At 45.2% G+C, this 26,566-nt stretch overlaps 1 protein-coding gene across 1 annotated transcript in view; it reads left to right on the top strand.

The window, feature by feature from the left end:
* Positions 1-26,566, top strand: part of WDR88 (WD repeat domain 88) — a 43,302-nt gene that overhangs the window by 4,406 nt on the left and 12,330 nt on the right. The window contains exons 2-9 of the mRNA XM_060083143.1: positions 4,454-4,564; positions 9,217-9,305; positions 10,361-10,424; positions 12,985-13,123; positions 14,475-14,604; positions 22,729-22,916; positions 24,989-25,071; positions 26,242-26,310. Of these exons, the coding sequence (XP_059939126.1) occupies positions 4,454-4,564; positions 9,217-9,305; positions 10,361-10,424; positions 12,985-13,123; positions 14,475-14,604; positions 22,729-22,916; positions 24,989-25,071; positions 26,242-26,310 (873 nt within the window). The remainder of the gene's footprint in view (positions 1-4,453; positions 4,565-9,216; positions 9,306-10,360; positions 10,425-12,984; positions 13,124-14,474; positions 14,605-22,728; positions 22,917-24,988; positions 25,072-26,241; positions 26,311-26,566) is intronic.

Here is a 26,566-nt window from a genome sequence, read left to right as displayed (position 1 = left end):
GACCTTACTGCAGACTGTAGCATGGGAGACAACCTCTCAGATAGCTCTGAGGGACGGCTCCAGAGAGGTAAGTTAGGAGCCAGGGTATATGAACTTTTTGCTGGGAAAAACATGTAGTCAAGCATAGAAAGCTTACTGCTAATCACAAAGAACAGACATCTCAAGTTAATGATTTTAGTGCTTTTCTGTGTATGGGAAGAAGATGGAAAAACTGGGATCATTTAAATGTTCCTTAAGTACGCGTCTTAACCATGTAGGGGCTGGTGTATCCAAAGCACAGAATGCTTCCTGTTTTTCTCTGTCTTGAATTCCCCTCAGGTGCACTGTCTGTGGGCCACTGCAGTGGCTAATGGCTTGATCTTTGTAGAAGTGGAAGAGCAGGCAACATTTTATTTCTTTGCAATACCCCTATATCCTGGACACCTCCCTACCCCCGTGCTGATATTAGTAATTTGTGTTCTCTCTCTTTTTTTCTTAGCCTGGGTAGAGGCTTATCAATTTTATTGATCTTTTTAAAGAATCAGCTTTTGTATTAATTGATTTTCTCTACTGATTTCCTGTTTCCAATTTCACTGAATTATGCTGCAATTCCTAGTATTTTTTTCCTCCTACTTCTTTTGGATTTAATTTGCTCTTCTTTTCTGTTTTCTTAAGGTGGAAGTTTATATGATTGACTTTAGATTTTCCTTCTTTTTTCATGTATGCATTCAATGCTATAAATTTCCCTTTAAGCACTACTTTCACTGCATCTCACAAATTTTGGTAAGTTGTATTTTCATTTTTGTCTAGTTCAAAATATGTTAAAACTTTAAAATATTTATTTATTTATTTTTGGCTGCATTGGATCTTCATTGCGGTGTACCGGCTTCTCTCATTGCGGTGGCTTCTCTTGTTGCAGAGCCAGGCTCTAGGTGTGCGGGCTTCAGTAGTTGCAGAGTGCAGGCTCAGTAGTTGTGGCTCACTGGCTCTGGAGCACAGGCTCGGTAGTTGTGGCGCATGGGCTTAGTTGCTCCACGGTATGTGGGATCTTCTGGGACCAGGGCTTGAACCTGTGTCCCCTGCATTGGCAGGCAGATTCTTAACAACTGGTGCCACCAGGGAAGTCCCAAAATACGTTAAAACTTCTCTTGAGATTTCTTCTTTGGCCCATGTGTCCTTTAGAAGTGTTAGTCTCCATGTATTTTGATATATCCCAACCATCGTTCTGTTATTGAGTTCTCGTTTAATTCTATTGTATTCTGAGAGCAGACATTGTATGATTTCTGTTCTTTAAAATTTGTTAAGGTGTGTTTTATGGCCTAGAACGTGGTCTATATTGGTGAATATTCCATATGAGTTTGAGGAGAACGTGTATTCTGCTGTTGCTGGATGAAGCAGTCCATAAATGTCTGTTATATCCAGTTGATTGATATTGTTGAATTCCTCTGTATTCTTACTAATTTTATGCCTGTTGGATCTGTCCATTTCTCATAGAGAGGTGCTGAATTCTCCAACTATGATAGTGGACTCATCAGTCTCTCTTTGCAAATTTAGTAGTTTTTGCCTCACATAGTTTGATGCTCTGGTGTTCTGTACATGCACATTAAGGATTACTATATCTTCTTGGAGAATTGACCTTTTTATCATTATGTAATGTCCCTCTTTAGCCCTGATAAATTTTCTTGCTGTGAAGTCTGCTCTGTCTGAAATTTTTTTGGGGGGGGTTTTTTTTTTTTTTTGGTTTTTTTTTGCGGTACTCGGGTCTCTCACCATTGCGGCCTCTCCCGTTGCGGAGCACAGGCTCCGGACGCGCAGGCCCAGCAGCCATGGCTCACGGGCCCAGCGGCTCTGCGGCATGTGGGATTCTCCTGGACCGGGGCACGAACCCGTGTCCCCTGCATCGGCAGGCAGACTCTCAACCACTGCGCCACCAGGGAAGCCCTGTCTGAAATTTTTGATAGTGTTAGTATGGTATATTTTTCTTCATCCATTTACTTTTAATTTATATGTGTCTTTATATCTAAAGTGGGTTTCTTGTAGACAACATATTGTTGGGTCTTGTTTTTTGATCCACTCTGACAGTCTCTGTCTTTTAATTGGTGCATTTAGACCATTCAAAGCAATTGTTGATATAGTTAGATTAATAACTACCATATTTGTCACTGTTTTTTATTTGTTGCCTTTGTTTTTTGAATTTTTTTTTTTTTTTTTTTTGGCCATGCCACACGGCTTGCATGATCTTAGTTCCCTGACCAGGGATTGAACCCATGCCCCCTGCATTGGAAGCACAGAGTCTTACCTACTGGACCTCCAGGGAAGTCCCTGCCCTTTGCAATTTTTTTTTTTTTTTTTTTTTTTTTTTTTTTGTGGTGCGCAGGCCTCTCACTGTTGTGGTCTCTCCCATTGCGGAGCACAGGCTCCGGACGCGCAGGCCCAGCGGCCATGGCTCACGGGCCCAGCCACTCCGCGGCATGTGGGATCTTCCCGGACCGGGGCACGAACCCGTGTCCCCTGCCTCGGCAGGCGGACTCTCAACCACTGCGCCACCAGGGAAGCCCTTGATGGTGTCTTTTGAAGCACAAAAGTTTTTTATTTTGATAACGTCCAGTTTATCATTGTTGTTGTTGCTGCTGCTGCTTGTTTTGTTGTCACATCTAAGAAACCACTGACTAATGCAAATTCACAAAGGTTTACACCCATGTTCTCTTCTAAGAGGCTTGTAATTTTAGCTCTCACATTTAGGTCTTTGATCCATTTTGAGTTAATTTTTTTTTTTTTTTTTCTTTTTGCGGTATGCGGGCCTCTCACTGTTGTGGCCTCCCCCGTTGCGGAGCACAGGCTCCGGACGCGCAGGCCCAGCGGCCATGGCTCACGGGCCCAGCCGCTCCGCGGCATATGGGATCCTCCCAGACCGGGGCACGAACCCGTATCCCCTGCATCGGCAGGCGGACTCTCAACCACTGCGCCACCAGGGAGGCCCCATTTTGAGTTAATTTTTGTATATGGTATGAGGTAAGGGTCCAACTTCATTCTTTTGCATGTGGATATTCACTTGTCCCAGCACAATTTGTCGAAAAGATTTTTCTTTCCCTTTTTAATTATCTTAGCACACTTGTTGAAAATCAAGTGACCAAAAATATGCGTGCTTATTTCTGGATTCTTAGTTCTACTTCATCCACCTATATGTCTATCCTTCTGCTAGTACTACACTGTCTTGATGACTGTCTCTTTGTATGTTTTGAAAATTGTTTTGAAGTTGGAAATTGTGAGACCTCTACCTTTGTTCCTTTACAAGATTTTTTTGGCTTTTCTGCTTCCCTTGAGTTTCTGTATAAATTTTAGGATTGAGGTAGGAGGTAGATGGGCCCCTGGGCTGAACAGCTGGTTTTTGTCAAGTGGAGTACAATCGAAGCTTTGTTTTCCCTGGACACTCCAAGGACGAGGTTAATGGCAGGAGCTGAGGTCTGCTGGAGTAAAGAGATAAGATGACCACTCCTGAGGTCAAGGAAAACTCCCTGACTACACAGGTGCAGAAAGACGCCTTGGGGTTCAAAAAGGAGGGCCCACCACCCCATAACAGGTGACGCCAAGCCTCCACAAGCCTCTGCACTGGAATCCATCTTGACAAAAAGATGTGCATGCATGTTGGGGAGTGTCCTAGAACAAGTCAGATGTGGGAAAAGAAGTAAGAAAGTTGGCCAAAGGTAAACAGAGATGTGGGAGAACTGCCCCTATATAAACGATTTAACCGCCTCTTTATTGCACTCTTCCTCATTAGGGAGTAGGCCCACAGTCTTTCTCTCCAGGTGTGTATCTCTGCCTTGCTTCGGTCTTAAATAAACAAACTGTTTCTCTGTGTGCTCTCCCACTTGTTGTGCTGTGTCTCTAATAATAAACTTTGGACCTGTTTTTATAATTTTTGCCCCTTTGAGAAATTCATTTTTCAAATGGGGCAAGGGCCAGGGGAACTTTGCTTCTAGCCTCTAGCCCCTGGTGGTCTAGCGACTAGGATTCCTGGTTTTCATCCAAGCTGCCCAGGTTCAGTTCCTGGGCAGGGAACTAAGATCTCTCTTCAGGACCGCTCACTGCTGTCTCTCTGATACCGGGGTCAGCTTGTCAATTTTAGAAAAGAAGTCTGCTGGGAGTTTGATGGGATGGTGTTGAATCTGTAGATCACTTTGGAGGGTATTTTCCTCAGAATAGTAAGTCTGCTAATCCATGAACATGGGTTGCTTTTCCATTTATTTAAGTCTTTTAAAATTTATTTTAACAATGCTTTGTAATTTTCAGAGTATAAGTATTACACTTTTTTGGTTAAATGTATTCCTATTTTGATGCTTTTGTAAATGCAATTTTCTTCTTAATTTCTTTTCTGGATTGTTCATTGCAAGTGTATAGGAATACTATTGATTTTTAAACTATTGATCTGCTATTCTGCAACCTTCTGAACTCATTCAGTCTATCCTTTTTTCAGATCCCATTTAAAATTATGAAGGGACACCAGCACATTGTGAGTTCCTGTCACTTCTGTGTGGATGACACAAAGGTCCTCAGTGGCTCCTATGACTGCACCGTGAAGCTGTGGGTAGGTGGCCCAGTGTTAGGTGGAACCAAAACGTCCCATAAGCTTATGTCTCCTCTTGTGGAGAGTTCCCCAGTACTGAGTTCCCAGACATTCAAGGATCCCAAAGATTTGGAGAGACCTTTCTGAGCAAAGTGCAAGAAGAAGAAGCAAAGTGAGGGCTCACCCTAGTTTCAAGTCACCAGAGAGAGATGAGGTTAGTGTGGCTTCTGTCAGCCTGTTAATTTAGAAACAGTGGGAGCAGGGATGGAGACCGCTGGACCAGGAGCTCCCCACCTTTTGTTAGAGGCTGTGCCTGAGACCTACCTGGGGTCTCTGAGCTGTGTTATCTCTCTGGGTCTCCTTCTCATTTGGAATATTCAGTTCCATCCACAGAGATGGTATTACGGCTAGGCCTAGGTGAACACAAGAGGACAGAAAAGTGGCCAGACCTGGGACCTGTCCATGAAGGGTGGTTGGGAGAGGTAGGCCTGAGCACAGGTCAGCAGGTCAGTGCCACAGGGTGCAGGCAGCAGGGGCAGAGGAACAGGGATGTGATGGTCAGACGAGGTTACAGAGAAGTGGCCACCAAGAACTCTTCCAAAGTCTTCTGGGCATAGCCAGCAGACTCTAGTGGACCTGCTTGGGGGCACTGCTGGTCAGTCAGGAGCGGGTGAGGAGGGAGCAGGACTGGGAGATGGCAATGGCCATTAGGGGCCAGGCCACAGATGACTGTGTGGCTGGGGCAGGGCCCACGGGGAAGGACAGTCAGTTCCAAGCTTTGCTGTCTCACCTGGCTTCAGGGGCAGGAGGGGGACAGGGCGGAAGGAGTCAAGGCTGGTTCCTGGGTTCTGGTTTGGGTAACTAGGTGGAGGATAGCTCCTTACCCTCCAGATCACCTTGGAGGAGCATCTTCTGGGTCTTGGCAGGTACCAAGCCAGGCAGACTAGGCAGGAGGGTTTGGGGACTATCCAAGTGGTTCAGGCCCCACATTAGTGACCTACCAGCTGTTTGACCCTGGGTGGTTACGTGACCTCCTGGGCCTCCCTAAACCTCCCCAGGCCTCACAGGATCAGCTGTGGGCTGGGGCCACCCCAGGGCCTACCTGGCCCAGACCAGGTCCTGACAGACATCTACTCTCTCCTCTTCTGTGGCCCTTATCCACCCCCCACCCCCCCACCCAGCCCCATGATCTTCCTGTTGGCAAAACCACTGCTTCCTCTGGGAACCCTAAGCCCTTTCCCAACCCTCTGGGATGACTGAGAAGGCCTTGGGGTGAGGGGGTCTCTGCTGGTTGTCGTCACCCAGGGGGAGGGGGAACGGTGACTTTCCAAGTGTGCATTTTAATTGTCATCTTCAGATGCTTCTCATATTCTTCTCACCTTTTGAGTCAGTGGAAGGACTCTCAGGGGTTTCTGTCTATTTTGGCCAGAGGGCTTCTGTCTCTATAAGGGGACATCGGCCTGTTTTCTCTTGTTGTCCCAAGATGAGGGACCATCCATCAAGATGTCCTTGGCTCCCACAGCAGCCTCACTGCCCTTGCTCCCTACCTACTCCGTGCCCCATCCAGGACACTGTCACTTCAGCCTGCCCAAGCGTCCTCCATACGTGACTTGCTCACAGCCCTACCCTCTGCCACCACCTTCTCCAGCTGCCCCCTCCGCCCCTCTGCCCTCCTTCACACCTCCACCCCTAGTTGCAGAATCACTAGTTCTCTGGTCTCCCTGCCTTGGCTGCCCCTCCAATGGTCCTCTTTCCCCCTCCTGGCTCTCTTTTCCCCATCTTTTTCTCTGCTCCTGGCTCCTCCTGTGGCTCTCCCTGCCCCAGCGGCAGCTCGTGGCGTGAGCCCTCCCTCAGGAGACGACTAAGCCATTACCCTGCGCATCACCTTCTCTGTCACAGTATCTTGGGCAAATGTCTCCTTGCCTCTCCCTTCTCTCCTCCACTCTCATCATCTCCCATCTCCAGTCCTTCCTCTCAACCCACCCAAAGCCAAACTTCTGGTTTAATCTTTTAAAAAGGTCCCTTTCCCCTAACTGCAGATCACTGTGAATAATTTAGAAAGACCATAAATGTATGAAGAAGCTGAGAAAAAAATTATTCTTAGTCCTGTGCCCAATCTCTCTCTAATAGGGTACATCTCTTTCCAATCATTGTAAAAAAAAAAATCACTGGTAGTTTTTCTCATACTATGAAGGTAATATGGTTTTATCACCAAAATACATAAAGACACAAAGAAGAAAAAATACATCATTCCATGAACCCTGAGTTAACTACCATGAAAATGTTGGAGTGTAGCTTTTCTTTTTCCTGTTCGCACATGTATACACACATTTATGAAATTGAAACCATACAGAAAAACTGTTTATATAATCACAGTAAACTTGGGCTACAAATATTGTCACATGATCTTCTTGTTGGGAAAACCACTGCTTCCTCTGGGAACCCTAACATCTCCTTTATGTTTCTAACCACTTATTAGAACCCCTTCCTCCCCATTCATTCAAAGTCCAACCAACATCCCCCCTTAAATTATCTGAGTCCACAGAAAGAATTCCTGGTTCTAAATGCCCGGTGAAGGGGGAGCTGTCTTTATTTGTCTTCTCACACCCCTAGCCAATGGCCCATTTATTTCAAGAAACATTCAATACAAAACAGAGACATTTCCACTGTCTTTGGAATTCACTAACAGCATCTGGCTTGTATTGCCGTATATTGAATATCTCCTGCCAAATCATTCATGACTGTGCACATTTTCCAAGAGAGTTATCTGTCCATGGTTGCTGTTCCTCCTCTTGGCCATATGGTAGCACTATTGAGCACTGAACCTGCACAGTCCCATGGACTTCAGTCCATTCTTAGTGCTGCCCTTAACTGGCCCGGGGCCCTGCACAGACTGCCGTGGGCCTCAGCCCCAGGCCCCACGATGATCATTTTCTTAGTTCCTGGACAATGTTTGTCCTAGAGCAACACACCAACCAGGGAGGCTGGATCACAGGCTGTCAGAGCCAGCCCTTTCTTCCCAAGCCACGAGGCTCATGAGCTGGGCCTCCAGCCTGAATGTGTCCTGCTCCCGTGAATTCCTCTTTGGGATCTCTTCCTGTCGGTGGGCTTTGATTAAGCCCACTGGGTGAGCCTGCTGGGTTCACCCAAACACAACCCCACCGTTTCAAGTTTCACAGAGCAGGGGTTGGGGGACTGGGTCTGTGCAGAAAAGAGTTCTCACAGTAGGCCTGACACTGCTGTCCTTAGAAAGGCCCACTGGCAAGGCTGGCCTTGGCTGGCATCTGGGAACTTGACTGGTAAACAGTGTTCTATGGTCATATGAATCTTTCCCTAAGTGATAAAGGGGGGTCACAGACGGTTTGTGCAAACCACGCGGTTGATGCTGTACACCGGCTCTCCTTCTGGGAGTCTGGAATTTTGGTGCATGCTGCAGAGTGTCTGTGTGACCAGACCCTGATAAAACCCTGGGCCCTGAGGTTCAGGGGCGTCTCCCTGGTAGACAGCACCTCACACATGTTGTTACAACTGGTTACTGCAGGAATTAAGCATGTCCCGTGTGACCCACAGAGAGAGACTCTTGCAAGCAGTGCCTGGTTTCCTCTGGACCTCACCCCACGTACCCTTCCCTTTGCTGATTTTGCTTGGTGTCCTTTGGCTGTAATAAATCTTAGCCGTGAGCACGGCTATATTCAGAGTCCTGTGAGTCCTGGAGAATCACCAGTCCTGGGGGTGGTCTTGGGGACCCCTGACACAGGGTCCTTTGCCTCCCAGCAGGCTTGGGGTCTTCATGCAAAGTGGTCTCTGCATATCAGGAAGAATTGTCCCAGGCCTGCCCTGGTCAGGCCAAAAAAGGTCCCCCAACCAGGCACCATAATTTCATATAGCAGTGCAAGGCCTTTCTAGGAATTCACTGTCTTACTAATAACAGTTGTTTCAAGGGGACTTTCCACCCCTGCTTATCCTGAAAGGTTGGACACATTTCTTACTGAAAGTGTTTTATCTCTGCCCCAGCGCGCACCCTTCGCTTTGGTACCCCGATTGTTCCCATCATATTGTCAGCTATTACCCTGCTCTGTTCTCATCCTATTCTGCAGTTATCTCCCTTCAGTGTGATCAGAGTTGCTGGGGCCCCACTGTTGGGAGTGCTCACATTTGTTTTAACTGCCCCCTTTAGGCGGACACAGACTGTTGCTGGTGTGTTTTGCCGTCTGTCCCCTATAACACGTGACAAACCTTTTTCATGCATAAGTCTCGCCACAACTCAGATTATTTCCTTAAGAGAGACCCCTCAGGATAGAACTGCTGGGTCAAACAGTGGGAACTTTTAAAAAGGTCTTGAAAGATCTTGCTAGATTTTGTGGCGCCTCTTTGGCCAGTAGAGAATGAGAAAATTACCTGTTTGCAGCTCTGCCCTCAGAGCCGCCTGTTTCCATCGGCCACTGTGGGATCGAGGGGGAGTTTTCCGGGGTTGCCGGCGAGGGTGTCCTTCCTGCTTTGGGAGTGGAAGGGAAGTCCTTTTGCCCCTCTGGGCTGGGTGAGAGTCATAGGACAAGGGTCTCAGGTTCTCAAGGTTCTCAGACAAGCCCAGGGCTGATGTTGAGTTCAGTCAGAGCTTCAGCCGACACCTCAGTGACCTCTGGTCCTCTCCCCCTCTCTCCCGCTGATCCGAGGATGCCGTGGATGGATCTCTTGTTCGGAATTTTGAGCCGGGGCCCGGAGCTCCTGTTGTAGAATGCAGCGTCACGGCTGACAGCAGAAGGTGACTTGCCCTCATTTGACTCTGGTCAGGAAAGTGGGAGGGAAGAGTAGGCCAGCACCCAGCACGCCCTGGACGGTTCACTGTCTTTTAAGCAAATACCCAACCTTACGCCCATATATCGGTCTCATGGTTCCCATCTTTTGCTGTGAGAATCAAGTAGGTGTGATAACTCTTTGAAAATGTAAAATGCTAAACAGGCAAAATTTATTGTGGCTAAAGCTGTTCTGAATGTTCTTCACGGAGTTTATTTCCTGCAGTCACCCCTGTGGACTGGGTCAGCTGCAAGGCTCACTAGCGATTCAGTCCAGGCCCTCATTTCACAGGGGAAACCGAGACCCAGGAAGCAGAGGCAAGCCCAAGCTGTCACCTGGGGAGCCTCGGGGCTGGGAGGCAGCCTCTGGGATGCACTTGCATTTACCCCTCACACAGATGAGAGATGGGCCTTTAAAAGGGGATTTGCTTTAAAGTGGATTCACTTTTATCCTGAATAGCAGCTACAAAATTAGTCTACTAGTGAAAACTAGTGTGGGAATTTAAGTTTCATGGGAATTCACCTTACACAGAGGACAGAGATTGTCACAGAAACATGCACTATAAGAAGACAAGGGTACACATATTATTTTACTAAATGTACAAGAAAGCATTTCAGAATGAGATGAGCTATGAAAGTCTTTTCCTGTAAAAATATACACAAGTGACCAGAGAAAGAAGTGACTGATCCTTGTGGGTTGTAGCTCCTTCTAGAAGAAGACAATTACAGAAGAAATGATACCTTTAACGCCCCAGATATAAAAGAACATATTTGTGTGACTGAGGGATTAAGGAAGAGAATGGTGCTGTGGTGCCTTCTGTGTTAGGGGCTCTATGTTTTCACTGAGAACCTCTGTTCTCCGGGGGGGTTCATGGAACATCTTTAGGAAGATTCAGGTATTATTTGCAATCTTGGTCCTAAACTATAGAAATTTTCTGTAAAAATTTCCTATTTTTTTTTCATAGAAACCACAGACATAATAATCTGGGTCATTAAGACCCTATGTTTGTCATTTTATTTCCAGAATTATTGCAGCATCTTATGACAAAACAGTGAGGGCCTGGGACCTTGAAACAGGCAAGCTGCTGGTACGTATGCTTTGCCCTAGTGGAGACATCACAGCACAGGGTCTTTTTGAAAAATTAACTTTTATGGGAGTATAGTTGCTTTACAATGTTGTGTTAGTTGCTACTGTACAGCAAAATGAGTCAGTTATACATATACATATATCCCCTCTTTTTTGGATTTCCTTCCCATTGAGGTCACCGTGGTGCACTCAGCAGAGTTCACAGCACAGGGTCTTGACTGGGCCTTAAGTGGCCTTGAGCTGGGCATGGAGTGTGAAGGGTAACCAATCTTTCAGGAAAGGAAAATTTTCTCAGGGACCCAAAATGATGGAGGGTGGGCTTCAGGGAAGGAAGGCTTTCTGAAGCAGGCAGAAGAGGGCTCTGTTTGAGGGATGGGGAGGATGTGGAAGAAGGGAAGAAGTGGAGGTGGGGGTGGGAGGTGGCATTCCAGGCTGAGGGAACTGCCTGGGAAAAGAGACCCTCCCCTAGGGATGTCTGCTTTTGATGGGGCAAGAAGCAGAGCTGAGGCCTTGGGACAAAGGCCATGCACGTGGCCAAAGCACGAGGCTTCTGGGCCCTTCGCAATCTGTCCTCCATCTAAGAAGGTACCACCATCCATCCATCCAAACTGGCCCGAGATCCCCCTCTCTCTCCTGCCTGGTACCCAGGCAGCCCTGACCCTGCTCCAGGGGTTCCTCGGGGTCTCCTGTCCCACCCCCATTGCCCTTCCCCCAGCAGCTTCTAATCACCTCTCCTCTTCCTTCCTCCTCTTTTCTCTCCTTAAAAAAAAAATCTTCCCTCCTGGTGTGAAGATCAATTTATACTCATTGTAAACAATTTTTGGAAAGACAAGATAAGCCAAGTTCAAAAACACAAACACAGAAACCTTAAAACAACTCCCAGAGATTACAGTTAACACCTTGGTGTCTCTTTTCCTATATACATGTTAAATGTGAACACAGGCAAGTATATTCTGTTGGCAACATAGTGTCATTATGTACTAGCAGATATACGAGCATCAGTTACTCCGGACTTTGAGCATTTTCCCAAATGCTTATTTCTAATTTATTTATTTGGCTGCACCGGGTCTTATTTGCGGCATGTGGGATCTTCGTTGCGTGTGGCAACAAAGTTGCCACATGTAGGATCTAGTTCCCTGACCAGGGATTGAACCCCAGCCCCCTGGGCCCCCTGCATTGGGAGTACTGGACCACCAAGGAAGTCCCTATTTTGTTTTAAAATAAGTCCATTTGTATCATTTTTTTTTAGATTCCACGTATAAGTGGTATCATGTGATATTTGTCTTTCTCTGTCTGACTTACTTCACTGAGTACAATAATTTCTAGGTCCAACCGTGTTGCTGCAAATGGCAATAATTCATTCTTTTTTATGGCTGAGTAATATTCCATTGTATATTTATACCACATCTTCTTTATCCATTCATCTGTTAATGGACTTTAGGTTGCTTCCATGTCTTGGCTCTTGTAAATACTTCTGCTATGACCATTGGGGTGCATGTATCTTTTTGAATTAGAGTTTTCAAATTTTCCAGATATATGCCCAGGAGTGGGATGGCTGGATCAAATGGTAACTCTATTTTTAGTTTTTTAAGGAGCCTCCATACTGTTCTCCACAGTGGTTGCACCAATTTACATTCCCACCAACAGTGTAAGAGGGTTCCCTTTTCTCCACACCCTTTCCGTTTCTTATTCTGATGATGGCTATTCTGAACAGTGTGAGGTGATACCTCATTATGGTTTTGATTTGCATTTCTCTAATAATTAACGACATTGAGCATCTTTTCATGTGCTTTTTGGCCATCTGTATGTCTTCTTCGGAGAAAGCTCTGGTTTCTTTTATGACCTAGTCATACACTATCCCTTCTGCCATATTGTATTCAAAGAAATGAGTCACTAAGTCGAGCCCACACTCTTGGGGCAGGTAATTAAGCTCCAGCTTGTGGAGGGAGGACTATCAAAGAATTGGTGGGCATATTTAAAAACCTTCACAACGGCAATACCATAATTTAGAACATACAGAGAGATCCTCCCTTCCTAAATATGTTGAGTAGCTCTTCGTCCCAAGGGGCTGAGGCTGTAGGGTCTTGTCCACAAGGCAGACATTCAATGAACACTTACCAAACTGAACAAGAAAAAAGTTGGCCAGGGGGAATTCCCTGGCGGTCCAGTGGTTAGGACTCTGTGCTTTCACTGCCGAGGGCTCGGGTCCGATCCCTGGTCGGGAAGCTAAGATCCCCCAAGCCACTTGGTGCAGCCAAAAAAAAAAAAAAAAAAGAATAAAGTCGGCCATGACTAGAACCTTGCTGCCAGTTCTGTTAGGTGCTCCCTACCCTTGTTCATCGGTCCTAGACACACATTAATTACATTTATTAATTAAAACTTAGTTCATGAAAACTAAACAAACAAAAATTCGGTTCCTTATTTGCACCAGCCTATTACAAGTACTCCATGGCCACATGTGGCCAGTGGCTGGCATACTGAACAGTACATAGAACATTTCAGAAAGTCCTGCTGGAATGCTGGGCTAGAGAGAAAACCTTTGGATTGTTGCCCTATTTCAGTGGAAGCTGAGTCATGAAACCTTCATAGTCTCCTGTAAGTTTTCCCCCGATGGTAAATACGTGGTCTCAGGCTTGGATGTGGACCGTGGAATCTGTATAACAGACGCGGAAGACACCACCACCGTGTCCCACATCAAAGGTGAGTTTGCGTGGGCTCCCTGCTCTATTCTGTCTGTGGTAACAGCCACTTGTCCCTTGACAGACAGTGACTTCCGATTGCTTTATTTGGTGAACCTGCAATGCTATGAATCACATCATTAAAGGTGGGACATTGATTGACAAATGCACAGGCAGTTAAGGCTAAGACAGCTTAAGGATTTTCCCTTCAGTCTCGTGCTTGTAATAAATGAAGCGGTGCTCTGCTGCAACCCCACGTGGACATTTAAAGCCCAATTCTTTATTGAGTGGAGTCCCAGCCTTCTTAACAGTTTGGTCTGTAATGTTTAAATATAAAAATAATTATCACAATGATTTTTAATAGTGCACGTAAAGTATTTATTGTCGTGTTTTACAATGCTGATGATTTGCAATATTATTATGATTAATCGTCATGTAGAAAGAAACAAATTCAGACAATTAGAAAAAGAACAGAATGGCATCCACTGAAAATAAAATCATCGTATGTCAATCTCCCGGTTGTAATCCTATATAATGATGATGCAAGATGTTATCACTGGGGGAAACTGGGTGATGGGATCTCTCTGTATTATTCCTTACAAATGCATGTGAGTTAACAGTTATCTCCAAAGAAAAAGTTAAAAAATACCTAATCATTGTATAAAAAAAATTAGTAAGTGTGTAAAGTAAACAGTGCAAGGCTGCCGTACCTGTTTGGACTCCTCCCTGGAGGTACGTATTATTAACAGTACATTGCTGGGTGGCCTTCCTGTGTGTGTGTGTGTGTGTTTGCACATACAGTACTACTTCCCACATGCATTTAATGTATTTTTATCAACATGGAACCGTGAGAGGTGCACTGCCCCACACCTTGCATATTTCCTCAATGTATCACCTCACACTCTACCTCTCCTCACGCTCGGAGTTCTAGCTGCACACCACGCCTCTCCATGCCCTGTCCCCATGCCGGACCTTGGCACATGCTGTTCCTTCTGCCTAGAGCGCTCTTCCTTTCCTGCTTCCCTCAATAACTTTTAGGTCCCTTCCTCGACCTCTCGGGGCTGGGCCAGGCTTCCTTCCGCTGGCTGGGAGCCATGGCATATGCTGCAGATTGTTGCCTGCTCAAGGGTGTCTCCCCATCCACCTGGGACCTCTGCAGGGGCAGCGGCAGGGGGCAAGGGGCAGTGCTCCTTGTCCAAAGCCTGATTCACAGCAGGCACTTTGTGTGAGTGCATAGTCCCTTGTGAAAACCAGAGTTGCATCTCTGTAATATTGTCGCTGTCTAGGGGAGCAGGGTGAGCCTCTGCGTCCCTTGGAGCCTGTGGCCCAGAGTATGGAACGCACGGTAACGAGTCACTTTCCTTGTGCGTCAGATCATCACAGGATGTCGGTCACAGCATGCTGCTTTGACCCAGACAGCCAGAAGGTGGCTTCCGTCTCACTGGACAGGAGCATCAAGATCTGGGATGTGGCATCCCAGGCCACGCTGCTCACCATCACCAAGTGAGGAGGCCCTGGGGGTCCGGGCAGCATCCTGCAGCGGGGAGGTGGGCGGGGGTCCCCCTTCGTGCCCTCCTGGATTCGGCCTGTGCCCCTTTGGCTCCCCAGCTGGTGTCAATGTGGGGCATCTCCAGCTATGGTCCGCCGGTGCTGTGAGGAGGCTGGAGATGGAGAAAGGGAAGGGGACAGACAGGCAGGGGGAAACCACTAGCTGTGGTCCCTGGGCTGGGACGGCCTTCAGATGCATTCATTTCAGTGTGAGCCAACGCTGGTAAACATTGTGCAGTGTCCCACTCCCACCCCAAAATGTGGATTTCCAGCATCCCATGTAAAATGGGAAGATCTGATAATCCAGGGCCTTCAACGGTCACTTTGTCTGTGGCCACCGGCACCAGGTGGGTGGCCAGCCCTCTCCAGCGGGCCTTGGAGTCAGGATCCCAGAATGTGCATATGCCCTGTCACCCTGCCCGCTCGGCTCAGTTACGAGCCCGGCGGGCCTGGACCAGGCTTTCCCCTGGGGGTTTGGCCTGGGGTTAAGAGAGTGCAGGTTCTCATCCTGCGTGACCTTGGACCTTAGTTTCCTCACCTGCAAACTGAGCCCAGGTGAGGTCTGCACGAGATAACACACAAAGGTCCTTAGCACAGGCTGCATGGTGGGCGCTCAGCACGGGCTCTGTTACCAAGGGTGACTCCCGTGGACACCGGGGTCGGGAGGGGCCGTGGGACACCTGCCCTGCTCCTTAGACCTACTCCGTGGTGGCAGTGAGGAGGGTGACGCAGCAGAGGCGGCCGCAGCTCCAGCTGTGGGTGTCACAACCCACTCCACTTTGTTTCCCCAAGGAGGGAGGAAAGGGAGCTAAGGAAAATCTCTATTGGTATATTGGATTGACCCACATTTGTGAATTTTCTGGAAATGTAGCTTTTAGCAAGAAAATAAAGAGACAAGGATTCTCAGGGCTACAGGACAGGGCTGGCTTCATGGCCTGAACCTCTGAAGTGACACAAGGGCTCCACACACAGAAAGGCTCACACTGGATTTAATGCTCTGCCGTTGATATCTTGAAATTCTTCATTTTTGAACAAGGGACCTCGAATTTTTTATTTTAAAAATATGTAATTTACTTTTTGAAAATGTAAAGCATGCAACACAGTACAAAATTTAAAAGGTACAAAAGGATATATAGTGAAAAATCTCTCTCCTACCTGGCTCGTAACCATTGTTTCCCCAGAAGCCATCACTTTCCCCCCTTCTCTCCTGCCTGCTGGCTGCCTTCCTTAACAGCTTTATTGAGATATAATTCATACACATCATACAACTCACCCATTTCCAGTGTACAATTCAGTGGTTTGGGGGATATTACATTATTATTTTTTTTAATTGTGGTAAAATATAGAATTTTAACCATTTTAAACTTATTTCACTGACATTACATTTACAGTATTGTGCAACCACCACCACTTTCTATTTCCAAAACCCTTTTATCACCCAAACGGAAACTCGGTACCCATTAATAATAATTCCCCACTCCCCCCAACCCTAGCCCCTAGTAACCTCTATTCTGCTTTCTGCCTCTATGAATTTTCTTATACTGGATATTTCATATGAATGGAATCATACATTATTTGTCCTTTTGTGTCTGGCTTATTTCATCTAACATAATTTTTTTAACATCTTTATTGGAGTATAATTGCTTTACGATGGTGTGTTAGTTTCTGCTTTATAACAAAATGAATCAGCTATACATATACATATATCCCCATATCTCTTCCCTCTTGCATCTCCCTCCCTCCCACCCTCCCTATCCCACCCCTCTAGGTGACCACAAAGCACCGAGCTGATCTCCCTGTGCTATGCAGCTGCTTCCCACTAGCTATCTAATTTACATTTGGTAGTGTATATATGTCCATGCCTCTCTCTCACTTTGTCACAGCTTACCCTTCCCCCTCCCTATGTCCTCAAGTCCATTCTCTAGTAGGTCTGTGTCTTTATTCCCGTCTTGCCCCGGGTTCTTCATGCCCTTTTTTCTTTTTTTTTTTAGATTCCGTATATATGTGTTAGCATACGGTATTTATTTTTCTCTTTCTGACTTACTTCACTCTGGATGACAGACTCTAGGTCCATCCACCTCATTACAAATAACTCAATTTTGTTTCTTTCTATGGCTGAGTAATATTCCATTGTATATATGTGCCACATCTTCTTTATCCATTCATCTGTCAGTGGACACTTAGGTTGCTTCCATGTCCTGGCTACTGTAAATAGAGCTTCAATGAACATTGTGGTACATGACTCTTTTTGAATTATGGTTTTCTCAGGGTATATGCCCAGTAGTGGGATTGCTGGGTTGTATGGTAGTTCTATTTTTAGTTTTTTAAGGAACCTCCATACTGTTCTCCATAGTGGCTGTATCAATTTACATCCCCACCAACAGTGCAAGGGGGTTCCCTTTTCTCCACACCCTCTCCAGCATTTATTGTTTGTAAATTTTTTTTTTTTTTTTTTTTTTTTTCCGGTATGCGGGCCTCTCACTGTTGTGGCCTCCCCCGTCGCGGAGCACAGGCTCCGGACGCGCAGGCTCCGGATGCGCAGGCTCAGCGGCCATGGCTCACGGGCCCAGCCGCTCCGCGGCATATGGGATCCTCCCAGACCGGGGCACGAACCCGTATCCCCTGCATCGGCAGGCGGACTCTCAACCACTTGCGCCACCAGGGAGGCCCGTTTGTAAATTTTTTGATGATGGCCATTCTGACTGGTGTGAGATGATATCTCATTGTAGTTTTGATTTGCATTTCTCTAATGATTAATGATGAGCATTCTTTCATGTGTTTGTAGGCAATCTGTATATCTTCTTTGGAGACATGTCCAGTTAGGTCTTCTGCTTATTTTTGGATTGGGCTGTTTGTTTTTTTGATATTGAGCTGCATGAGCTGCTTATAAATTTTGGAGATTAATTCTTTGTCAGTTGCTTCATTTGCGACTATTTTCTCCCATTCTGAGGGTTGTCTTTTCACCTTGTTTATGGTTTCCTTTTCTGTGTAAAAGCTTTGAAGTTTCATTAGGTCCCATTTGTTTATTTTTGTTTTTATTTCCATTTCTTTAGGAGGTGGGTCAAAAAGGATCTTCCTCTGAGTTATGTCATAGAGTGTTCTGCCTATGTTTTCCTCTAAGAGTTTTATAACGTCTGGCCTTACATTTAGGTCTTTAATCCATTTTGAGTTTATTTTTGTGTATGGTGTTAGGGAGTGTTCTAATTTCATTCTTTTACATGTAGCTGTCGAGTTTTCCCAGTGCCACTTATTGAAGAGGCTGTCTTTTCTCCATTGTATATTCTTGCCTCCTTCATCAAAGATAAGGTGACCATATGTGTGTGGGTTTATCTCTGGGCTTTCTATCCTGTTCCAATGATCTATATTTCTGTTTTTGTGCCAGTACCATACTGTCTTGGTTACTGTAGATTTGTAGTATAGTCTGAAATCAGGGAGCCTGATTCCTCCAGCTCCATTTTTCTTTCTCAAGATTGCTTTGGCTATTCAGGGTCTTTTGTGTTTCCATACAAATTGTGAAATTTTTTGTTCTAGTCCTGTGAAAAATGCCATTGGTAGTTTGATAGGGATTGCATTGAATCTCTAGATTGCTTGGGTAGTATAGTCATTTTCACAATGTTGATTCTTCCAATTCAAGAACATGATATATCTCTCCATCTATTTGTATCATCTTTAATTTCTTTCATCAGTGTCTTATAATTTTCTGCATACAGGTCTTTTGTCTCCTTAGGTAGGTTTATTCCTAGGTTTTTTATTCTTTTTGGTGCAATGGTAAATGGGAGTGTTTTCTTAATTTCACTTTCAGATTTTTCATCATTAGTGTATAGGAATGCAAGAGATTTCTGTGCATTAATTTTGTATCCTGCTACTTTACCAAATTCATTGATTAGCTCTAGTAGTTTTCTGGTAGTGTCTAGGATTCTCTATGTATAGTATCATGTCATCTGCAAACAGTGACAGGTTTACTTCTTCTTTTCCAATTTGGATTCCTTTTATTTCTTTTTCTTCTCTGATTGCTGTGGCTAAAACTTCCAAAACGATGTTGAATAATAGTGGTGAGAGTGGGCAACCTTGTCTTGTTCCTGATCTTAGTGGAAATGCTTTCAGTTTTTCACCATTGAGGACGATGTTGGCTGTGGGTTTGAGCCTACTTTCTGGAGGGTTTTCATCATAAATGGGTGTTGAATTTTGTCGAAAGCTTTTTCTGCATCTATTGAGATGATCATATGGTTTTTATTCTTCAATTTGTTAATGTAGTGTATCACATTGATTGATTTGCATATATTGAAGAATCCTTGCATTCCTGGGATAAACCTCACTTGATCATGATGTATGATCCTTTTAATGTGCTGTTGGATTCTGTTTGCTAGTATTTTGTTGAGGATTTTTGCATCTATGTTCATCAGTGATATTGGCCTGTAGTTTTCTTTCTCTGTGACATCTTTATCTGGTTTTGGTATCAAGGTGATGGTGGCTAACATAATGTTTTTAAGGTTCATATATGTTATAGCATGTATTAGAATTCCATTCCTTTTTATGACTGAACAATATTCCATTGCATGTATATACCACATTTTGTTTCTCTATTTATCTGTTGAGGAACACGGGTTGCTTCTGTCTTTTAGCTGTTGGGAATAATGCTGCAATGAACATTGGTGTACAAATATCTGTTCAATTCCCTGCTTTCAATTCTTTTGGCTATATATCTAGAAGAGGAATTTCTGGATCATGTGGTAATATTATGTAAAGCTTTTTGAGAAACTGGCACCTTGCATTTTAATCTTGCACTGGACCCTGCAAATTATATAGCTGGTATTACTAGAGAAGTTTGAAAATTCATAATCTCAACTGATTTTGAAGCTTGCAAGGAATAAACACAAGTACTTTGTTATATTTTTTTTGCATCAGCTGTCAAACATAATTTAGAAAACTCAAGAGGAGAAGGAAAATCTACTGTATTTACCCATACCTTTACTTACCATGTTCTGTTTTCTGATATTCCAAGTTTCCTTCTTTCACCATTTTCTTTCTGTTTAGAAAAATTTCCTTTAGCTATTCTTTTAGGGTAGGTCTGAAGGCAACAAATTCTCTTTGTTTTCCTTCATCTGAAAATGCCTTGATTCCTCCTTCAATCCTGAAGGATATTTTTTGCCGGATATAGAAATCTGGGCTGACAGTTCTTTTCTTTCATCATTTGAAAACTGTCATATCACTTTTTTCTGACCATCATGGTTTCTGATGAAGAATCCACTGCCGTTCAAATAGTTTTTCCCCTATAAGTAAGGTGTCATTTCTCTTTCGTTGCTTTCAAGATTTTTTTTCTTTTTCTCTACTTTTCAAAAGTTTAATTACAATGTGTCTGTGTATAGAGTTCTTTGGGTTTGTCCTACTTGGGCTTCACTCCGCTTTTTGAATCTGTCCTTTGCCAAATTTGGTAAAATTCTAGACAATTTCTTTGATTATTTTTTCAGCTCTATGTTATTTCTCCTTTTCTTCTGAGATGCTGATTACCCAAATGTTAGGTACTTTGTTATAGTCTCACAGGTTTCTGAGGCTCTGGTTTTTTTCAGTCTATTTTTTGGATTGGTTAATTTATATTGTCTGTCTTCATATTTACTGATTATTTCCTCTATCTTCTCCATTGAGGGTTTTTGTTGTTGTTTTTGTTGTTGTTATTGTATTTTTCAGTTCTAAACTGTCCATTTGGTCATTCTTTATATCTTCTATTTCTTTGCTGAGGCTTTCAATCTTTTTGTTTATTTCAAGCACGATTATAATTGTCCATCAAAGCATTTTTGTGATGGTGGCTTAAAAATCCTTGTCGAATAATTCTAACATCTGTGTAATCTCAGTATTGGCATCTGTTGACTCTCTTTCCCATTCATGTTGAGATTTTCCTGGCTCTTAGTATGATGAGTGAATTTCAGTTGCATCCTGGGCATTTTGAGTATTGCATTACGAGACTCTAAGTCTTACTTAAATCTTCTGTGTTAGCAGGCTGCCTCATTAGAGCCTGGCAAGGGTGGCAGTCTAGACTCTAGACTTTGCTGACAGCAGTGGGGATGGGATTGCAGTTTTTCCCAAGATTTTTGACTGGAGTAAGGCAGGCATTGTGTAAAGGTTTTCTGTCTTACTAGGCTATCCCTTTGGCTAGGGAGAACAGGCTTTTCTTGGGAGCTTTTTATCCAGTCCTTATTGTTTTGGGGTTGCAGGCTTTCCCGGTACTCAGTCCAGGATATAAGAAACAAAAAGAAAACTACAGGGACTCAGCATGCCATCCTTGGGTCCCAAGATCCTTAGCTGGTCTGCCTTCTCTTCTCCACCTTTTGCAGTCTTCTGTTTGCTTTATAACAGCATTTGCCCAGGGTTGTTAGCTGTACTTTTTTTAAAAATAAATTTATTTATTTTATTTATTTTTTTTTTGGCTGCATTGGGTCTTCATTGCTGCACACGGGCTTTCTCTAGTTGCGGAGAGCAGGGGCTACCCTTTGTTGCGGTGCGTGGGCTTCTCGTTGCGGTGGCTTCTCTTGTTGCAGGGCTGGGCTCTAGGCACGCGGACTTCAGTAGTTGTGGCACGTGGTCTCAGTAGTTGTGGCACACGGGCTGAGTTGCTCTGCAGGGTTGCTCTGAGGCATGTGGGATCTTCCCGGACCAGGGCTTGAACCTGTGTGCCCTGCATTGGCAGGGGGATTTTTAACCACTGTGCCACCAGGGAAGCCCCTGTTAGCTGTACTTAACAGGAGGAAAGGGGAGCAGTACATTGACTCCATCTTGTCCAGAATGCTTTCCCCAAACTTTTGTACTAAGTAAAATGGTCTTTTATGATATGTGGAGTTTATCTGAAATGAGAGCCGCATCCTGGAAAAGAGAGGGAGCCTCGGTTTAAACCTCAGTGACAGTCTCTGGATTCAGAGGAGGGCTTGTTATTCACCTCCAGTATATGCTGGGATGGTTCTTGCCCCGACCAGGCACTGGGATTTGGACATTTTAAGCCTGGACACCCCTGGGAAGTCGACATTTCTTCTCCTTTGATCCTACTCAGTTTGTGAGCTTCAAAGAACTAAAAGAGTCTAAAACTCTGACTTGAGCTCTAGAAAACAGTTTTGTTCAACCTTTTCTTCATTTAGATGAATTGATATTATAATCCAGGCTACTCAGAGATGATCAATTATGTTTATAAGTTTGCTTGAAAACTCTATTTGTAACAGGAGATGACAGTCACAGGGAAAATACTTTGAAGATAATAACAAAACAAAGAAAAGCAAAATTCTGACAATTCTTTTCTCTGAAAAAATAAGACATTTAACAATTGAGAATGAATAACCTCAAACTGTATTAATTAAATGCACAATATTAAAATATGCTTTAGTGACACTGAAGACAGATAAGGAGAGAGGGAAAGGAAAAAAGAGAGCATTTGGGGTGAGGATAAGTAGGGGGAGTGAGTGAGAGAGGGGTGGGGGAGGAGGATGGGTGGGAGGAGCCATGCGCCCATGTCTAGGAGAGAAACGAGGAGGGAGGGAGAGCAGGAGAGACCCACTTTAAACCTGAAAGGCTGTTAGTCCATTAACTATCACTGACGACTTTTCCAGCTGCTCTTTTTCCTCAAGCCTCAAGTAGCTCTGAATAGGGCAGTGGTTCTCAGCCAGGGGCAATTTTGTCCCCCAGTGGACATTTGGCAATGTCTGGGGACATTTTTGGGTCGTCACAACTGCGTGTGGAGGCTACCAGCATATAGTGAGTAGAACCCAGGGATGTTGCTAAACATCGTACAATGCATAGGACAGCCCCCTACCACAAAGAATTATCCAGCAAAAAAAAGTCAATATTGCCATTATTGGGACATCCTGGAACAGTTTGACATAGAGTAATTATTTAGTAATTAATTTTTAGTAATAAATATTTAGTAGTTAATATTTAGTAATAAATATTAGACCATTTAGGCAGTGATCAAAGGAATGATGTCCATGGGGTCACAGGGCATCAGCTCCAACGCCCCCTCCACTCACCTCCCCTTTAGTGTGTCCTCGGGTCCTCCAGGAGTGATGTACTAATGTGGGCACCCTTCCATGTATGTTTCAGAGCACACACCAATGCAATCTCAAACTGCTGTTTTACCTTCAGTGGCCATTTCCTGTGTACAAGCTCTTGGGATAAAACCTTAAAAATATGGAACGTCCATACAGGGGAGTTTCGAAACCGTGGAGCCTGTGCGACTCTGATGCAGGGTCATGAAGGTTCTGTGAGCTCCTGCCACTTTGCCAGAGACGGTGAGTAATTCAATGGTGAAGCATTCCACACCCGTGGGAGGGCTGGGGTAGAGTTCCTCACGTTCCATTCATGTGGACTTTCCTTAGTGTAAAGAGGTGATTTCCAGTGATGCCAGTGGTGAGGGTGGATTTATTTTCCACAAGAACAGAAAAGCCAAGAGGGAGATTCATATGTACAAGTTTGCAAATGATGGAAACTCAGTTTGATATAGCTTAAGCAACAAGATAAATCTGTTAACTTTTTTTTCAAATCTATTTTTTTATTTTTATTTTTTCTTTTTAATATCTTTATTGGAGTATAATTGCTTTACAATGGTGTGTTAGTTTCTGCTGTATAACAAAGTGAATCAGCTATACATATACACATATCCCCATATCCCCTCCCTCTTGTGTCTCTCTCCCACCCTCCCTATCCCACCCCTCTAGGTGGTCACAAAGCACCGAGCTGATCTCCCTATGCTATGCAGCTGCTTCCCACTAGCTATCTGTTTTACATTTGGTAGTGTATATATGTCCATGCCACTCTCTCACTTCATCCAGGAGCTGGTCTCCCTTCAGGAGGGCTGTGTCCAGACAGACAATGCTCTCAGGAAGGCAACCCTTCCGCTCTATCCTTCAGCTCAGCTTCTCTCTTGTATTGACCTTTCTCCTCAAGGAGGCAAAGATGGCCTCTGGTGGTCCAGACCAACAAAGGTTCTGGCCACTGGCAATCCTAGAGAAAGAGAAAACCTCTTTCTGGTGGTGCCCGCACAAGTCCCAGGGAAGACTCTCATTGGCTCAGCTGGGGACACGTGCCCATCTCTGAACCAGCCCCTTTAGCAGGGGATGAAAGGCTCTGATTGGCCATGCCTGCGGGACTTGCCCATCCTTAGAGCTGGAGGTCAGAGTCAGTACCCTCTGAACCAGAGGCACTGAGAATATGTGAGTGGTGTTCCTGCATGGGACACTGGAGATCTGTTTCCAGGTGAAGGGGCCTGGATGTGACCAGGAGCAATGCCAGGAAACAGCCAGGGACAGCTGGCCCCAGTGAGAGCTGTGACTGCTCCCGACCCCCAGGGGTCAAATGTTATGACTATACTCCGCAGTCCTCATGGGAAGTGGGGCTTGCTCTGTGTGTCAAGGGGAGTACCCAGCCAGTATGCACACAGTCAGGGCCTGGCTTGAGAAACGTTTCCCTCTTCAGAAGCAGCCTCTGTGTAAGTCAGGCCCCGCTGTGAGGTGCCCCACCAGCTTCTGTCCTTGGCATCATAGGTTTCAGGGTTGCGTATAGTCAGTCAGTCATCACTATTTGCGGATTCTGTGTTTGTGAATTTACCTACTGGGTAAAATTTATTTGTAAGCCTAAAATCAATACCCATGGCACTTTTGCAGCCACCCATAGATACGTGCAGAGCGGCAACAAGCTTGCCATGTGCACACGGTCCCAGCTGAGGCTGCACAAGGCAACCCTCCGCCTTCTTCTTTCAGTTCTCTTATCATAAGGTGTCCTTGCTGTGATCTATTTAGTCCTGCTCTTTTGCATTTTGTGCTCTTTGTTGATGATTTTGCTGTTTAAAGGGGCCCCCCAGCATAGTGCTGAAGTGCTGTCTAGTGTCCTAACTGCAAGAAGCCTGTGATGTGCCTTACAGGGAAAACACATGTTAGATACGCCTCGTTCAGACGTGAGTTATAATGCTGATGGCCATGAAATCAATGTTAATAAATAAGCCATATGTATCAACTAAGGTGTCGTTAAACAGAAACAGACAGAAAACAAGGTTATGTACTGATGGGTTAATGAAAATGTTGTAACCAGAGGCTCACAGGGACCTAACCCTGCATTCCCCTAAGACCAATCATCACTCATTGAGTGTTTGTGATGACTTTGTAGAACACAACTACCATGAATATCGAGCGTCAACTGTAATTGATTGGGGGTTGTTGAGTCACACCCGGAAGGGGTTTGAGTGTCCTCAGAGTGAGCCACGGTGGCACCTCACAGATGCATCCGCAGCCTGCTTTGGCCTCACCAGAGGAGGAACCAGTTGGTTGAGGAAGGTGACCCCCTGAGACTCTTTCATTTTGTGTTCCAGCCTCTCTTCTTGTGTCTGGAGGGTTCGACAAGACTGTGGCTATTTGGGATGTAGGAGAAGGCTACCGGAAGCTCTCCTTGAAGGTACCAATGCCAGCATCAGATAGAAGATCTGAGCTTCATTCTTCATTTCATGCTGGGTGCTGGGTGCTGGGTGCTGGGGATACAACAGTGAGACAGACCTAAATGTGTGCAATGGAGCTGACACCTCTGTGGGCAAGGTCAGACAAGAAGCCAACAAACAAATCCTCCATAGTGATGAGTGACACAGAGTAGCCACAACAGGGTGATATGATAGAAACAGACTCCAGGGACTAATCTCCAAGTGGGAGGGCCTCTTGGAGAAGGTGGCATTTGAGCTGAGAACTGGATGGCAAAGAAAGACTGGATGAGTGAGGATCTTGGGGAAGGGCATTCCAGGAAGAGGGAGCAGCAAATGCAAATACTCCGAGGAGGGGCAGTGTCTATGAACAGCAGAAATTACTGTGCAGAAGGCTGAATGCCATCATGAGGCATGCATAGAAAGCTGTGGGGCTTCAGAAGGGTGGGTGTCAATGGTGGGTGAGTACTTTTGGCTGCAGGTTAGAGGAGACTCAACTTAAAGTGGCTGTATGGTAAGGAGATGGATTGTGCAACACAATGAGAACCCAAAGGTTAGGCAGCCCCAGGATTGGCTACTTCAGTGCCTCTGTTCCAGGTGCCCCCACCCCAAGACTTCTGCATTCCCCTTGATCTTGTGATCTCATGGCCGCCTTTGGCTGTGAATGCTTGCACTGATGACTCTTGTTTTCTCTATTTCCTGTGACCCAAATGTGGACTGTGTCCCCTTGACCACCATAACATTCAGAATCCCAAAGCTGTTCTATCTGACCCTCTTCTCTGTGGGTTTGGAGAGGCGAGGGGAATTTACATCATAGCACGTGAATGGCTTAAAACTGAATGTTCGGGCTTCCCTGGTGGCGCTGTGGTTGAGAGTCCGCCTGCCGAGGCAGGGGACAAAGGTTCGTGCCCCGGTCTGGGAAGATCCCACATGCCGCGGAGCGGCTGGGCCCGTGAGTCATGGCCACTGAGCTTGCGCGTCCGGAGCCTGTGACCCACAGCGGGAGAGGCCACAACAGTGAGAGGCCCGCGTACCGATTAACAAAAAAAAAAAAAGTAAGGAACGTTGGATTCTTGACTTTGTTTTTTTTGGTTTTTGTTGTTCTTTCAAAGGTTTTTTTTTCTAGGTCCTCTTAAAATTCTACTTTTCTTCAGGGCCATAATGACTGGGTGATGGATGTTGCCATTAGCAGCAACAAGAAATGGATCCTGTCTGCTTCAAAGGTAAAAGTGGCCAACCTTTGAGTGACTTAAAATCTCTATCACATTTGTGAGAATTGGTGTTAGCAGAAGTGCATTGTCAAGTAAAATTCCTCAGTCTGAAGGACCAAGCAGCTCAGTCTGAAGGCTACACCTGGCCAGGCCGACCCCATCCAGGAAGTGGGAACGTGGGAAGTGGGTCCTTTGCTCATATGGGAAGTTGCCAGGTATTTCTTTGCACAGTTGTCATTTGAACTTCATTGGAGCAAGGGCCTGTCCA

Source organism: Mesoplodon densirostris, chromosome 19 (genome assembly GCF_025265405.1).
Source record: "Mesoplodon densirostris isolate mMesDen1 chromosome 19, mMesDen1 primary haplotype, whole genome shotgun sequence".
Lineage (NCBI taxonomy): Eukaryota > Metazoa > Chordata > Mammalia > Artiodactyla > Ziphiidae > Mesoplodon > Mesoplodon densirostris.
This window is presented reverse-complemented; position numbering and strand designations above follow the sequence as displayed.